Source organism: Eleginops maclovinus, chromosome 3, assembly GCF_036324505.1.
Source record: "Eleginops maclovinus isolate JMC-PN-2008 ecotype Puerto Natales chromosome 3, JC_Emac_rtc_rv5, whole genome shotgun sequence".
Taxonomy (NCBI): domain Eukaryota; kingdom Metazoa; phylum Chordata; class Actinopteri; order Perciformes; family Eleginopidae; genus Eleginops; species Eleginops maclovinus.
In genome coordinates, this window is record NC_086351.1 from 14,170,822 (window position 1) to 14,185,025 (window position 14,204).

Below are 14,204 nucleotides of genomic sequence, written 5' to 3' on the forward strand. Positions count from 1 at the left end.
AAGTGTCTGTTTGTTGTCTGTTTATGATACTGCTGGCATTTAAGCTACTTTGTAACTTTTTAATGAATACTTTACTGTCACATCTTATGGGTAACGTCTCTTTCTGATGCTTGTATGACAGTTAGTGTAAAAGCTTATTATTCACTTTAAAGATTCAAGATGTTATATTATTTAGGCCTATATCAGCTGACACCTCCTAGTTAAATTAAACATACAGAGTAAATGCTTCAGTACCAATCTTCCTGACTTTACATCTTTCAGATAATGACTGTTAGTCGCTTAGTATGCAAAAAAAAAGGATAATGTCAACATGCATGAAAATCTTAACAGATGGCAGAAGTGATAAACTGAACTAAAATCTCCATAATAATGGAAAACTAAAAATAACCGCTGCATTTTTTCTGCTCCTTCCAGGATCCTATATGCTGGTGAACTCCTCCCAGCATGCCGTGGGTCATCGTGCTCAGTTGATGCTGCAGACGCTGAGTGAAAATGACACACACTGCGTCCAGTTCAGCTACTTCCTCTACAGCCGTGATGGTCACAGTCCAGGGGCCCTACGGGCATATGTGCGGGTCAATGGGGGTCCGCTCGGCAGTCCGGTGTGGAACACGTCGGGGTCTCACACTAAGCAGTGGCACCAGGTGGAGCTGGCTGTCAGCACCTTCTGGCCTAATGAATACCAGGTACACATTCAGATCCAGATTTATAGCAGTGATGACTAATTTATTTATGATTTTATGAGAAGTGGAGCAGTTGAGAAAGGATTGGGGTTTCGCATCTACAGACCCATGGACACACATCTTGTGCAGTTGAAAGATTGCACACAGTAAGGCTCTGTTGATCACCACTCATTTTAGCCTCGAGGCATATCTGGTGTTAATTACTTGCATTTGCAATTTAATTAGCATTGATTCCCCTGTGAATGTAGCCAACATTAGTGCTCGAAGGGCCCTTTCTAGGTCTCTTGTGGGCATGCCTGGTGGAGATTTCACACACTGAGGCTTGTGTTCTGTGTATACACCTGACTAGAACATTTTGCATGACATGTCACTGCCTTCTTAAAGTAGACAGACATTGACTGGCATCTACTGTTGGTTCCTGATGTGCTGTGGCCTGTAGTTGGCACAGTCAGGTGAGCACAAGGCATATACATCTATTAATCCAATTTATTTTTTCTGCAGACTTCGCAGAGCTGTCAAAAAGCAATTAAGTTGACTTGTGTGCATTTCATCAAGAACTGTCAATCCCCCCCGACTTAATTAAAATCTATCTCACTCTGCAAGATCTGACCTTCGCTATGTAAAATATAGATATCGGCTGACACTGTTCTCCTAACATCGCATGATCTAAAAATAAGGTAAACTATCAAACCCAGAGTGTACCCAGGGACAGCGCTTTTAGGGTGATTTAAATAAAAATACACATTTCACAAACATGTTAATAAGTGAGCTTTTTAAGTGCTGGTATGTGATTTGTATTCATTTATTTTATGCTTTGGAGAGAAAGGGTATCTGCTTTGCCCTGTTTCCAGTCTTTTTGCTAGGCTAAGCTAAGTTAACCTGGGTCTCAATATTCAGCATACAGACGAGAGTGCTATCAATCTTGTCTTCTAAGTCTTTGCAAGAAAGTAAGAGTATCTCCCAAAATGTTGAAACAGTTGTGGACAAAATAATCCCCCTTTTTGTTATTTGAAGGCTTTGATACATGCATTTAAAATGAAGAAACAGACAGTAAGTCAAGTCAGCTATTTGAAATAAACCCTCCATGTGTAAAAACATTAAATTACAGATTCTACTGGAGCTGAGGCTACAGATTTCGGATCTTTATATTCTGTGTTTCAAGGTCTCAACTGAGCCGCTACAAATGAGTAAACAAGAGGAGAAGAGTGCTACTAATCAGTGCTCCTACCAGTCACACTCCTGTTGAGCTCTGCCCCTCATGAACAGGGAAGTGAGGACCCCTACCATTAAAGCTCTTCATTAGCTAAAATCTATAACAAATAATGAGGCATTTTCTTTGTAAATCATTATTTCTACAATAACCTTATTACACGTGTTAAATATATGATTCTCTTTTGATGAATTTTTCAAATGAAAAACAGTGTTTTTGCTGCTGATGGATGCTCTGAGTTGAGCTGTGATCTCTTTCTTATGGAAACACCTCTTTTGCCCTATCAACACACCAGTGCAGATATGTTAGGAAGAAAACATCATCATTCATCATCGTTTATCCTTCCTTCTGTTTTTCTGAGTTTTTTAATGGGCTTATGAGGAGGTGGAGATGACTCTGAACACGGGAAAACTGTACCGGAAATGTAAATGGGCCTTCCAATAAAATGATCAACCGTGTTAAATAGACAATCCTAAACTGCTAGCAACCTTGCTTTTATCTCCTGTGGAGGAGGAAAACACATATGTACAAATGTATTATATTACATTTGTTAATATTAGGGATTTAGTCAAAGGTTTCTGCACCATTAGAGCAATTCAGTCTAACAGGAAGGAATCCTTCTTTGCTTCCTCTTTCATTTTCACATTTTACTTTAACTCAGCTCAGCTTGCCTCGCAGTACAAAGAGAGCAAAACAAACTGCCCCCTCAAAGTCACATATACCACAGCTTACATTGCTAATCCCTCTGCAGTGAAAAAGCTCATCACTGTGGAATGACACAGGGTCTTGCTTTGCAGCTCGTCAGTGCTCTCTGTTTCAGAGACAAAACAGAAAAGGGTAAATGTGGAGGTGTAAGGCTGAATGTTTCCTTTAATCTCATTTTAATGCTGACTATCGCCTGTTGTTAACCAGCATCAGTGCAATAAAACAAAATAAGGAGAGCACGGGTGTTATAGCTTTGTCGGTTTCAGCCCAGGTCTCTTGAGATTCACCCAAGACTTTTAGCTCTGAAGCACGTTAGCTGCAGCTTGTGCGACTTTAAATACTTAGTCTTATACAATCACTTTGGATTTTAAATGATAGTCAGGCAGATTTACTCTGTCATTAAACTAGCAAAAAACTCTTTTGAAGCAAGTGGGAGAATAGGCACTTTTCTGCTGGTAAAATAAATCCCAGGAGAACACACATCATTTCGGAGAGGGGTTTCAAATCCGAATGTTTTTCCTACCTTATTAGATTTCAGGTCATATAAAAGCTCCCTGTTCTTCGCAGATACAGCACAGGGATACTTAATGTCAGCGTAACCTTTTGCAATGCACAATACAGATGTGAGAGTACACTCAAGGTTGATTGTCAAATGGAATATATTTTTTTTTACAGCACTTACACTCATTGTTAATGTCATTTTGGAATAATGTAAATAAAAACACTCAATCAAACACATGATTTAGCTGATAATCACCAACACTCAGATCATTAACATGACGAAACCCACCCTTTTTATTTTGTGATCATGCGACTCAGACAATTACATCACATTTTTGTCCTATCACGGTTGTGAAATTGGGATTTGGAGTTCAATGGATTTTGCGGTTGAAAATGTAAGAGAGCACAATCACCTTGAGATTTCTCGATTGAACATGTTTTGTGTGTCTGGTGTACATTGCCATATTTCTCGCTCTGCCTCTTATTGGTAAAAGTGTTTGCAATACCTGGAGAATCTTGTTATCAAATATTAAAGATGTTATCCAGCCCTCCAAGACTGCCAACTAGAGCAGGAGACATGTCCCCATCTTCTTTTTACCGTCTCTCACTTTCTTCTCTCTACATGGTCTCCTTCCAAATGTCAATATCTTGTGCTTTTTCTTTTTTCTAGCTTTACTTTCTCATCTCTATATTGCATATATTATTCATTCCATCTTTGATTCTGCACTCCCGGTTGTAGATGTTATTGCTTCAAGTCTTTCTTCATACAATGATTACATATCAAATGCACACATACACAAAAAACAACACCTGGTAACCCTCATTGAGGAGAAGCCTTCAGGTAATCGTTGCAACCTGCCAATACATTTTCCAGAACATTACATGTAACTTTCATCAAAGTTCAAGGGTTTTTATTGTCATGTGCACAGTAGCTAGAGTGTAGTTATGCAATGATAATCTTAGGTCCTGAACTCCTCCAACATTGCAACATATTATATATACATAGTATTATATATGTAGTACATAAGACAAAATAATAAAATATAAAAATTGTGCAAAATGAAACAGAGTAGGAGAAATTACAATAAAATAGTGCAGGTTATGTTGTTAGTGCAGATGAAGCACATACACATCAGAAAAATAAATAAACACAATAAGGTAAATGATGCAGAGTATGTTAAATACTGTTTGATCTACTAATAACTATTAAGATAATACATTACATAAGGAGTAAGGGATGAGAGACGAGGAATGTTTTTTCAGGCTAACTGTTTTCCGCTACCTTTAGTCATTACGCATGTTGAGTCAGCCATTATTTCGCTGTGGCCCTAGTTTCTGGAAGAACATGCCTAAGGATCGTAACGACTCAAACTCTTTGGACATTTTTATTGGACACCTAAAGGACACATTTTTTAAGCATGACTGTTTCTTAAGTTGCCACATCATGTTCTGCTTTAAAAAGTCTTACTCGTGTTACTCTGTGTCTATATCTTCGTAACCTTAACCTATTTATTCACTTTTTATTGTTGCAATGTTTTGTGCTGTTTCAAAGCAATTGGGTCTGCATGATTGTATGAAATAGTCTCTTTACATTCTGGACACCATCGTATTTACTTATAGGACTAATTTCTTTAAATAAAAAGGGAACATGCTAGATAGTAGTTGATAGTGTTTGGCACATCAAAGAACTCTAAATGAAAGTCCTCATGTCTCAGCTATGTCTGATAATATCTCTTGCTGCTGAGACTTCTGCCAGCTGATGGGAAAGGCTTTTGTGAAATACTGTGGAGAGCAAATTGAGATTCCTAAGATTTAAAGCGTCTCCTCAGACACAGACTGTTATCCTTTGGCATTTTCCTCCTGAACAGATTTACTTCAACACGTGACCTTTGGTCTGAATATTTAAGGAGTCATTTATCTATGACGGCGTCTAATGGTGAGTGAAAGCCCCCTGTGTCTAATGGTGTCTTCTGACTGAAGTGGGAAAAGTAGAAGAAGGTGTTTTTTAGGTCCAGATAAATCATTTCTGGATTTGTATACATAACAATTGCTCCTAAAAGCCAATATTGCAGGGTAATGTAATATTTTCTCCTAATGTGCATTTTATATCAGTCGTAAATCACTGCTTGTCACACTTTTATTTGTTTTTTTTTCTTCAGAAGACGGTTCCTGCATTTCATATCTTTTAGAAGGAAAGTAGCCGTTCATTAGAATAAAGCACAGAGGTACAAAAAGTCTCATTGGGAAAGTGGCTTTCAATAAAAATCTGGGAAGGTTGTTTATTGAAACAAATGCTCTGAATGTCTCCCTCCTAATAACCTTCTATCCTAATGGCTCAGAAGACTGAGGATTAACCAGTAATCAATCTCTTATTGAGTGTTTTAGCTCAGCAGAGAGTAATAACACCTTCAATTAGACTTGCAAGACATTTTTTTCTCTTTCTTGGATACCATTAAGCCTAATCAGTGTTTCTGGTTAATTTTGATGTTAGTCTAATGGCAGGGCGGTGTGTGCTTACACAGCTAATTCAGGCCAACATATTTAAAGAAAAAAGGCCTTTAATCATTGCTGTAAATGTTGTATGTTAAGGCAGGCGCACATTAGATGTAAAGGAAGATGGACAGCCAAGGAAATAAAGGAAGGCAATGACAAAGTGAAGGAAATAAAGAGTGAAATGAGAGAAGAGGATCCTGAAAACTGCTTTTAAAGAAGATACACCTCTTGAAATAAGGGGAAAAGTGGCAAATTATGAAAGCACAATATGTTAATTTTCCTTTTTTTAAAGAAGTAAAAATTTCAGACTCAGGTTCCAGCTGTGTCTCGGAAAAACATGAAAATTGACTACAGCAGAAGGAGATTAGCCTGAATGTTCCTCCATGAGCCGAAGGACAGCAGCCAGCTTTATAGCAGGTCACTCTCCAACACTGCGTCCCAGCAGCCAGGACCTTTCCTCCCGCTCTCACCTCCCCTCCTGTCAGCTTCAGCCTTGCCTCTTTTCTCTCTGCACGCCTGGCTTTCTGCGTCTCATTCAGTCAGGACTCTCCTAGCTGAGCCCAATCTACTCACATCCCATCACATTGTGTTGGGGCACGTGCCTTCAGGGGTCGTGCACGGTTAGGGTTGTTGTCACACCAATTGTTGCCCTTAACTTGGAAAATAAGACATGTGATTACATGTCTTGTTTTCAAGTTAAGGGAGGCGGGCTGTCTCTGTGCTGCTGACTGGAAGTTTGGGATTTGGGTTACAGGTCTCGGAAATATTGTGACGAACCTTTCATTTGGATTGCCAACACAGCGGATTGAATGAGGGAGATAATATCTGTGCTTTATTGGTCTGCATAGCAAACACATCCTCTGAAATGTTTCTTTCAGCATCATGTAAATTACAAAAATTGGCATTAAATGTTGTACTCATACCGTCAAAGATGTCATACTTTTGCTCTAGAACACAAGAAGTCGCTGCTGTGACTTGATTCAGTTACATGACTTTGAAAAGAATGAGCTCCAATCTTGCATAACCCATTTAAGCTACGCCCGGGTGTAAACACACATTTAAAGTAGTTTGGAGGATATAAGATCGTGTGTGTGTGTGTGTGTGTGTGTGGACCTTTTGATAGGAACCATGTTGTAATCATTTGGTCAGAGGATTATGAGAAACAATAACTCAAAGCCGGCCTTTCGATCAAACATGTGGATGGGAGACTGTCCTTGGTGCTGTGAAAACAAACATCACCCCTGTGTCTCATAACTCTCTCAGTATTACTGAGGATGGTGATTTGATATTGATTAGGTTTCATGAGAGCCCGCTGCTCATCCAGCTTATTGTTCCATAGGACGGCATGGAGCTTTGTCCTCCCTTGAGTCTCGTCGTGGCCCTGTGCTAGCTGTATTATCTGCTGTTATGGCTTCACAGCAGCCTGCGCCCTGAATGCAAAATAGCGCTCATGACTCAGGCGCCACATTGTGTGCCCCCGATAAAGACATTACCTCTTTTTGCCCTGCGGACAAAGGCAAACTTATCCATCTCTCTATTTTTATGCTTCTGTCTTCTTTCTTTCATTGTGTAGCATTTTGTTTTGGGTCAGCAGATGTGCAACCATGTGATGATGGGCATGTTTGTAATGAATGTGTCTGTCACTGAAAGAGGGGCAAGAGCTGTAGAACTCATACAGCTCTCCATGTTCTTTAGAAAATTGCTGATACACTTCAGCTTTGATAGCATTAGGATAGTCATAAGTGTAAGCTTTAGCTGTTCTGCTTATGAGTTAAATCTGTTCATCACGTATTTACACTCTCTTCACTTTTGCAGGTACTGATTGAGGCAACCGTTTCCAGAGAGCGGCGAGGATACATTGCCATAGATGACATCATGGTGCTCAACTACCCCTGCTGTAAGTGCCACTTCTGACAATGAATTGCCATTATAGAAGCTGCTGAAGGGGAAAAAAGTGTTGTGGTTTTAGTGGAAATATGTATTTTAAAACAGTTTGAAACAATAAAAAGGATGAGAACAAGAGTGATGGCTGATGATCAAACTTTTATATGGGAACTGCAGGTTCTCCCGAGGCGTCTTGCAACAGCAGTGGTGCTATTAAAACAGTGTGACACCCAAATGCCAACACTCCAGTCCACCTGAAGACACACCTGCCACTCCTGCCTTTGGCCCTGTTTGACAGCCAAATGTATTTGTTAATCAGTCATCTTGAATCCACTCTTTGAAGACTTTGTTTTTTTCTGGCCTGACTGGAAGTGCTATGTAGGTTTTTGTCACAATTCACTGTCAAGTGTTTTTTCCACTACCAAGCATATCATTTTGAAGCTTTATGAAAATGTTCAGGGGGATCTTTTTGTAACCAATGTCTCCCTGCAGTGACTCACTTTTTGTGTCAGCGAGGCTAGCACTTCAGTTTGTTGCTAGCCCCTAAAGACCTTGTGTAAAACACATTCCTAAATCCCCTGAGCTTTATACCTGAACAAAGTCTCCTAGTGTCATGCTCCACGTACAACCCTCTACCGAACACAAAGGCTCATTTTTAACATCCATTGCTCCTACTTCTCCTTAGTGACGTATATAACTGACACTGACGTGATTGATATTTTTCTCTCATGGTGATTCAGCTGTATCCCCCTGTAAATATTAATATATCCCATGCTGTTGTCGCAATGATATTTGAAGACTTTCTAGGCTTGTCGTGTCACAGAGTATACCACCAGTGATTCTGTTAGAAGAACACCGGCTGTGAGTTTGTTCCGTACCCCTACTGTATGCGTACCACCCTGTCAGTCACCCTGTTTCTCCCTGAGACAGCAGATGGCATCTTCTGAATGCTCCCACTGTGGCCATTAAATAATTAAGACTCTAATCAAGACCTGAGCATGCCGTTATGATGTGGCACATGGCCAGCCTTCATATTTGGCAGCGAGGATAGAGTGAAAAATCGGAAGGGAAGTGTCGCATAGTAAAAAATCTATTAAATAAAAAATAAAAAAAAGCTCTACAAGTTCCTTTTATATGAATTCTGGATGAACAGGTTGACATTTCTGGTTTATTTTCCTCATGAGTCTTGGTCTTTGACTCTGACACTGATGATACACTGCTATGAAATATTTATAACACTAAAGTGTCCTGAGGATAAGATCTGACACATTTAGCTGTATAACACCGCAGTCCTTGCAAACTGTAGAGCCTGTTTTTTTTCTACCATTCACACTCATTTCTTTGTTGGTCTATGTTCCGCTCTCAGGCATGAATAATGAATTAACCTTAGGAGGGAGAGTCACTGAAAGAAACATGGCCACCTACAGGGTACATATGTGAGCACTCTTCCCTTGCTACTTTCTGTTAAAAAAACAAGATCAACAATTTGTTGTCAACTCCCCCCATCCCGCTACATATATATCAACACAGTTGTGCAAAGCCAAGCAGGAGATTTATGAGACCCAAATATTTGCTTCCCCCCAATGCTTCAGCTTTACTGTTGCTCTGCCATTTCTCCCTGTCAATCATACAGAGTGACAAGTCAACTTGTCCGACCTTATTTCTCAGAGAAGGCAGGCAGTGCTCCCGGCGTTTACCCAGTGATTTGGCTCTGCGGGAGCCTGCTTCTCACTACACTATTGTTAACCCTAGAGTTGGGTGAGAGGGCTTCACCCACACACTGACTCATTTGCAGCTCCGCACAGCATGCAGGGACATTATTAGTCGAAATGTGGAGGACTGATGCTTACTTACTGTTGTCTTCTGCAGATTCACTCCCACATTCGGCTCGTTATAAATTGCCTCTTATGTGATTTTGCTGTTTTATAGCGAGGTATTTGGCAACAGACACTAAGTCACCCTCTCAACCTATAATGTAAATACACAATAATATTTGCTTTTTATCTTATTAAAACAGTAGCCTATATTTTTATTCTTGAATTATTATAATGTTGAATATTATTCAAAGTTCTGATGTGCTGAGCAGAATCCAGGAGGGGAAAGAAATGCAACAACTTCTATCCTGTCAACACAAAAACACATGCAAAAAAAAGCTATTTGCTATATTGTTTTCCCAGTGCTTCTTATTTTTCCTTTTCTTTTCTTTCTCTGCACCTCTTGACAGCTCAGGTTTAAGCAGTACTTCTTATTTTCAGATTTTTTCACTCTTTCACTATTCAAGCAAATAAAGCACAATTCATTAAATTAGAAATGAATGATAAAGTCAATATGGAAGTTTAGTGCGGATTTTAGTTTTTGTTGCATTTCTGTCATATTAAATTCACTATTGGTAAACATTGGATAAAGCTAATTGTTTTCTCCAACAGAAATGCCTGAAAATCCTATTCATGCGTTTGAAAAATGTTATCTTGTGCAGCTGACATTGTGAATAGCTGAAAGGTAATGGAGTCTTTTGATCTCACTGTGTTTCTTTCTCCGTCTGTCTCTTTAGATAAGGCGCCACACTTCTCAAGGCTAGGAGATGAGGAGGTCAATGCCGGGCAAAACGCTACTTTCCAGTGTGTTGCTGCTGGAAGAGCATCTGAGGCTGAGAAGTTCCTGCTGGAGGTCAGTAGTTTAATGCTGGTGTTTTTGAGTTTGTTGTATTTTTGCATCCAAAAAAAGTCAACAGAAGAAACAGAAAACTGGTTTTGGTACTTTTCACACTTGATAGATTAAATCCTGTATAATGTAAAGGTGCTGCAGGTTATGGGCAGCTTATGTGACATTAGCCCCTGGGCAGAGACATATAAAGCCCTTCTATAAAGCAGTAAATCACCCAGACCGCAAGAAACACAACACAACGGCGCTCTGTAGTCCTTTTGTGTCTCCTTGTCCTTTTAAGTGTCTCTGTGGTTGTTTTGCATATCATTGTACTGTGTAATTTTTCCTCTCTATAGTCATTTTGTGTCTCATTATGGTGTTTTGCAGGGCATGTACGTTTATTTTAACCTCTCTGTTAAGATTTGTTTGCATCTCTTTGTAGTCCTTCGAGATTTCTTTGGTGTCTTTTTCTGGCTTTTTGTTTGTTTATTGATACTTTATTAACCCAATATCCTGTAAATCATTCAGTTAAAGACTTATTCATAATTGTATAACTGAGGTCTCACATACATATCGCATTTTTAAAGAGGTTGTTCACCTAAATAACCATCACAACAAGGTTTCCCCTATTTCTGTAATAATTATGTGTCCCTGACGTGACTGTTCTTAAATAAGGATGGTGGAAACAGAGCTCTAATGCTGTGAAGGCCATGAAGGCCTTGAAGCCTCCTCACTTCACTGCCTTTGAAAATTAGCATTGCTTATAAGATCATAGTGTTCTCTGCTTTCTTCACTGTCTCCTGTTTTTATTCAAATCATGCACTGTGTTTTAGATTTCTGTCTTTTCATCTAGAGAGTCTTGCTCTGTGAAGGTCAGACGGGCCATGCAGTCCTTCCCTCTTGTGGGAATTCTCTGTGGTCTTAAAATTCTCCTCTTATGTAGCGCTGATTAAAGGACCAAACGTCATTGGGCTGTAGGGCTCAGCCACACATTCACTACTTTTGCAAACATCTTACCACCCACTACAGCAAGTGTTAATCACGGTTGACCTCAGGCAAACCTACTGTATTGTTTAAAACTTGTACGTGTGTGATTTATGTAATTTCCTACCTCTTTTTCAAATCAGCCATTTGGTCACAGCACAAGGATGAAGACAAATACTATGGGTAATTAGCTGGCATAACCATACAGGCGCCTGCTGTAATGAGATCTCCAGGCCACTGAAATGCTGCTTGCCTGCCTCTCCTTTGCCTTTTACTGTCCTCTTCTCCGTCCTTCTGCCTGTAAAGCGTTTCTGTAAGAGCTGTTTTCTTCATATGAACTCCCAACACTGTTGTTTACTGTTGTTGTGCCCTTTGGTATTCATTGTGTCTGCCGCGCCAGCTGCAGCACAGTCTTGACTGCACACGCCTGCCAGATTAACAGATCGTTTTGTCGTTTCCTCGCCAATTAGCTGCAGCCAGATTGTTTACGTAACATGAAGTGATCTCATGCTTATTCGATTTATCGTAATTTCCCCTGCCTCCTCTCTGTAATCCACATGCTTAGTAGAAAAAATGACATATTAAAGATACAGGAATGATGCAGGATTGGGATTTTTTTCTTTCTTTCCTTGTGGTCACAAGATTAATTGCCCGCTTAACCCAAATCGGTGGGCGTTGTTTATGTGTTTTGTTTTTGAAGGCTTGGCCCAAGGTTTGTGTGGTCTGTGGCTTTTTGAAGGCCCAAATCAGAAGCAAAACAGAAGCTGGGATGGCCTAGCATAACCCAAAGGTCTCCTTGTTAATCTCAGCATGTTCACACTTTTTGGGTTCTGTAAAAACCTGGCAGATCAAAAGTATCAAAATTCGTGGCGTCTGTTTCACACAAAGAAAATAGCCTGAAAACATGTGAAAAAAATTTCAGACTCTGTGTTTGTTTTTGAGGCTACGTGGACTTGACAGATGCTCGTGGTTTTAATGGTGTGGAACAATGTGAGAAATACCTCTGACGCTGTAACAGCAAGGTGCATCATACAACATTAATTTGAATCACACGCTATTTTTTTCTCTATCACGATTTCCCTCTGTTTCCCACTTTCTGCCCAAACTATCTCTTTCATGTTGTGTTTTTGCTTTGTGACACTCTACTTTATGCTGAAAACAGCAGTTGTCTCACAGCCATTTTAAATGTATTTTTTTGTTTTGTTTATACCAAAACACAGTCTACATTCTGCCATTCCTTCGTTAGCCTATTTACTAAACTGATTAAACCTTAATGCAGCAAAGCCCATCTGTCTCCCAATTCTAACGGCTGAGCAGTTAAATGTTTCAGTTCAGTAACATTGCACACCAAGGACAACTGAGGTTGTAGATGGGCTTCATTAAGGGACAACACTCATGACATCTAACCCCCATAACCACTATTATTCTAACTGGATTTCAATTGTTTTTATTAAAGCAGGTCTGATTGTCATATTGGCTGATTAAATCAGAGACATTTTCCTGCCATTCTAATTAAATTGCATACAAATGGACAATCCATCTTTTTAATCACATAGACGTAATAAGAAGTGACCCACATAGCAATAATTTAAGCTTGTTTTATTGTTACTGTTGTTAGATTATTAGTTTTGTGTCCCAGGAGTTCACTGGGTAATAACTGCTTCCAAGGGTTAATTAATAGGGGATGAGTGTGTGTGTGAAGGTGTGTATGTTAACCGATGAGGTTGGATAGTGTGTGTGCACCTGGGTAATTTTAATAGAAAATTCATCAATATTCATGGCCTACATAATTACTATTTTAAAGTGGGGAAGTAAATAAGGGTAAAATAAAAGGAGAGCAGGAATAGAAAAAAAAATCCCAGGGAAAAAAAAGGAAACATACTCTACACACTGGGACAAAAAGTCAACTCACTTTATGGATATTCACTTCAACATGAAACAAAAATCATCACATACATTTTCTGGGGACGCCTAGAAAAAAAAACTACCTACGTCTTTATTATTATACTTAAAAAACTCATCCTTACCATCAGCAAAATCCTTTTTCTAACCAGCTTAATTTTCTTTTCTCACCATTTCTTTGTGTTGCATAAACAGAGGATATACTGTATGGAGGTGCATCATGGGGACTGTAAGATAGAGAGTTTGTGAGCAGATAGGACAAGTTATTCTTCAAAGTTTATTCCATATCCGCTCTATTACAAACCAAGCCATGTTCAGTTCCAGAGCATGTAGTTTTGTTGCAAAAAAAAACGTATAAGAAGTATTTCATGTCTGGAATCCTTCAAAGCAGTCTTTTCCTTAGGGTTGGATCATTCTTCTTTTTCTGACTGTGTCTATGTGTGTATAGCTATTGCACATGAAACACTCTGTGTGTGTGTGTGTGTGTGTGTGTGTGTGTGTGTGTGTGTGTGTGTGTGTGTGTGTGTGTGTGTGTGTGTGTGTGTGTGTGTGTGTGTGTGTGTGTGTGTGTGTGTGTGTGTGTGTGTGTGTGTGTGTGTGTGTGTGTGTGTGTGGGGTGAGGGACATGATGACCCGTCGTGTTTTCTCTGACCTTGTCCTTTCTTGCCTTTCAGAGACACAATGGGGACATTTTAACAACAGCATCAGTCAAGCACCTGAGTCACAGGCGCTTTGTGGTATCCTTCCAGCTAGACAGCGTCCAGCGAACAGATCAAGACCTTTACCGCTGCGTCACACAGTCTCCCAGGGGCTCGGGGGTATCAAACTTTGCTGAACTTGTTGTTAAAGGTAAACGCTTTCTCTTCTTTTGTCTTTTTTGGTTCTCTTTTTTGTCTTTCTCCCCCCTACTGTTTCTTTCATCCCAAACATGAGTTATTCCTGCTGCTTTTTTATGAAACATACTGTTCTGCATGTAATTCAAACGGTAATTAAAATAAAGTTGATCGTGACAAACTGGGATATGTACCCAAATAGAAAATTGCCTACCTATTTCTATCTACCTATTTATAAGTACCTATTTCGCCGAAAATACCAATACGTTTCTCAAAACACAAATTGTACATTGTTCGACACACATGAAGGCTCTATGCATTTCAAATCCACTTTACTTGATATGTGTTGTTTTCTGAGCTCGAGTT

At 39.5% G+C, this 14,204-nt stretch overlaps 1 protein-coding gene across 3 annotated transcripts in view; it reads left to right on the forward strand.

The window, feature by feature from the left end:
* Positions 1-14,204, forward strand: part of ptprub (protein tyrosine phosphatase receptor type Ub) — a 141,759-nt gene that overhangs the window by 71,876 nt on the left and 55,679 nt on the right. For all 3 annotated transcript variants that reach the window (XM_063878794.1, XM_063878796.1, XM_063878795.1), the window contains exons 3-6: positions 415-686; positions 7,408-7,489; positions 10,028-10,143; positions 13,680-13,854. In XM_063878794.1, coding sequence (XP_063734864.1) covers positions 415-686; positions 7,408-7,489; positions 10,028-10,143; positions 13,680-13,854 — 645 coding nt within the window. The remainder of the gene's footprint in view (positions 1-414; positions 687-7,407; positions 7,490-10,027; positions 10,144-13,679; positions 13,855-14,204) is intronic.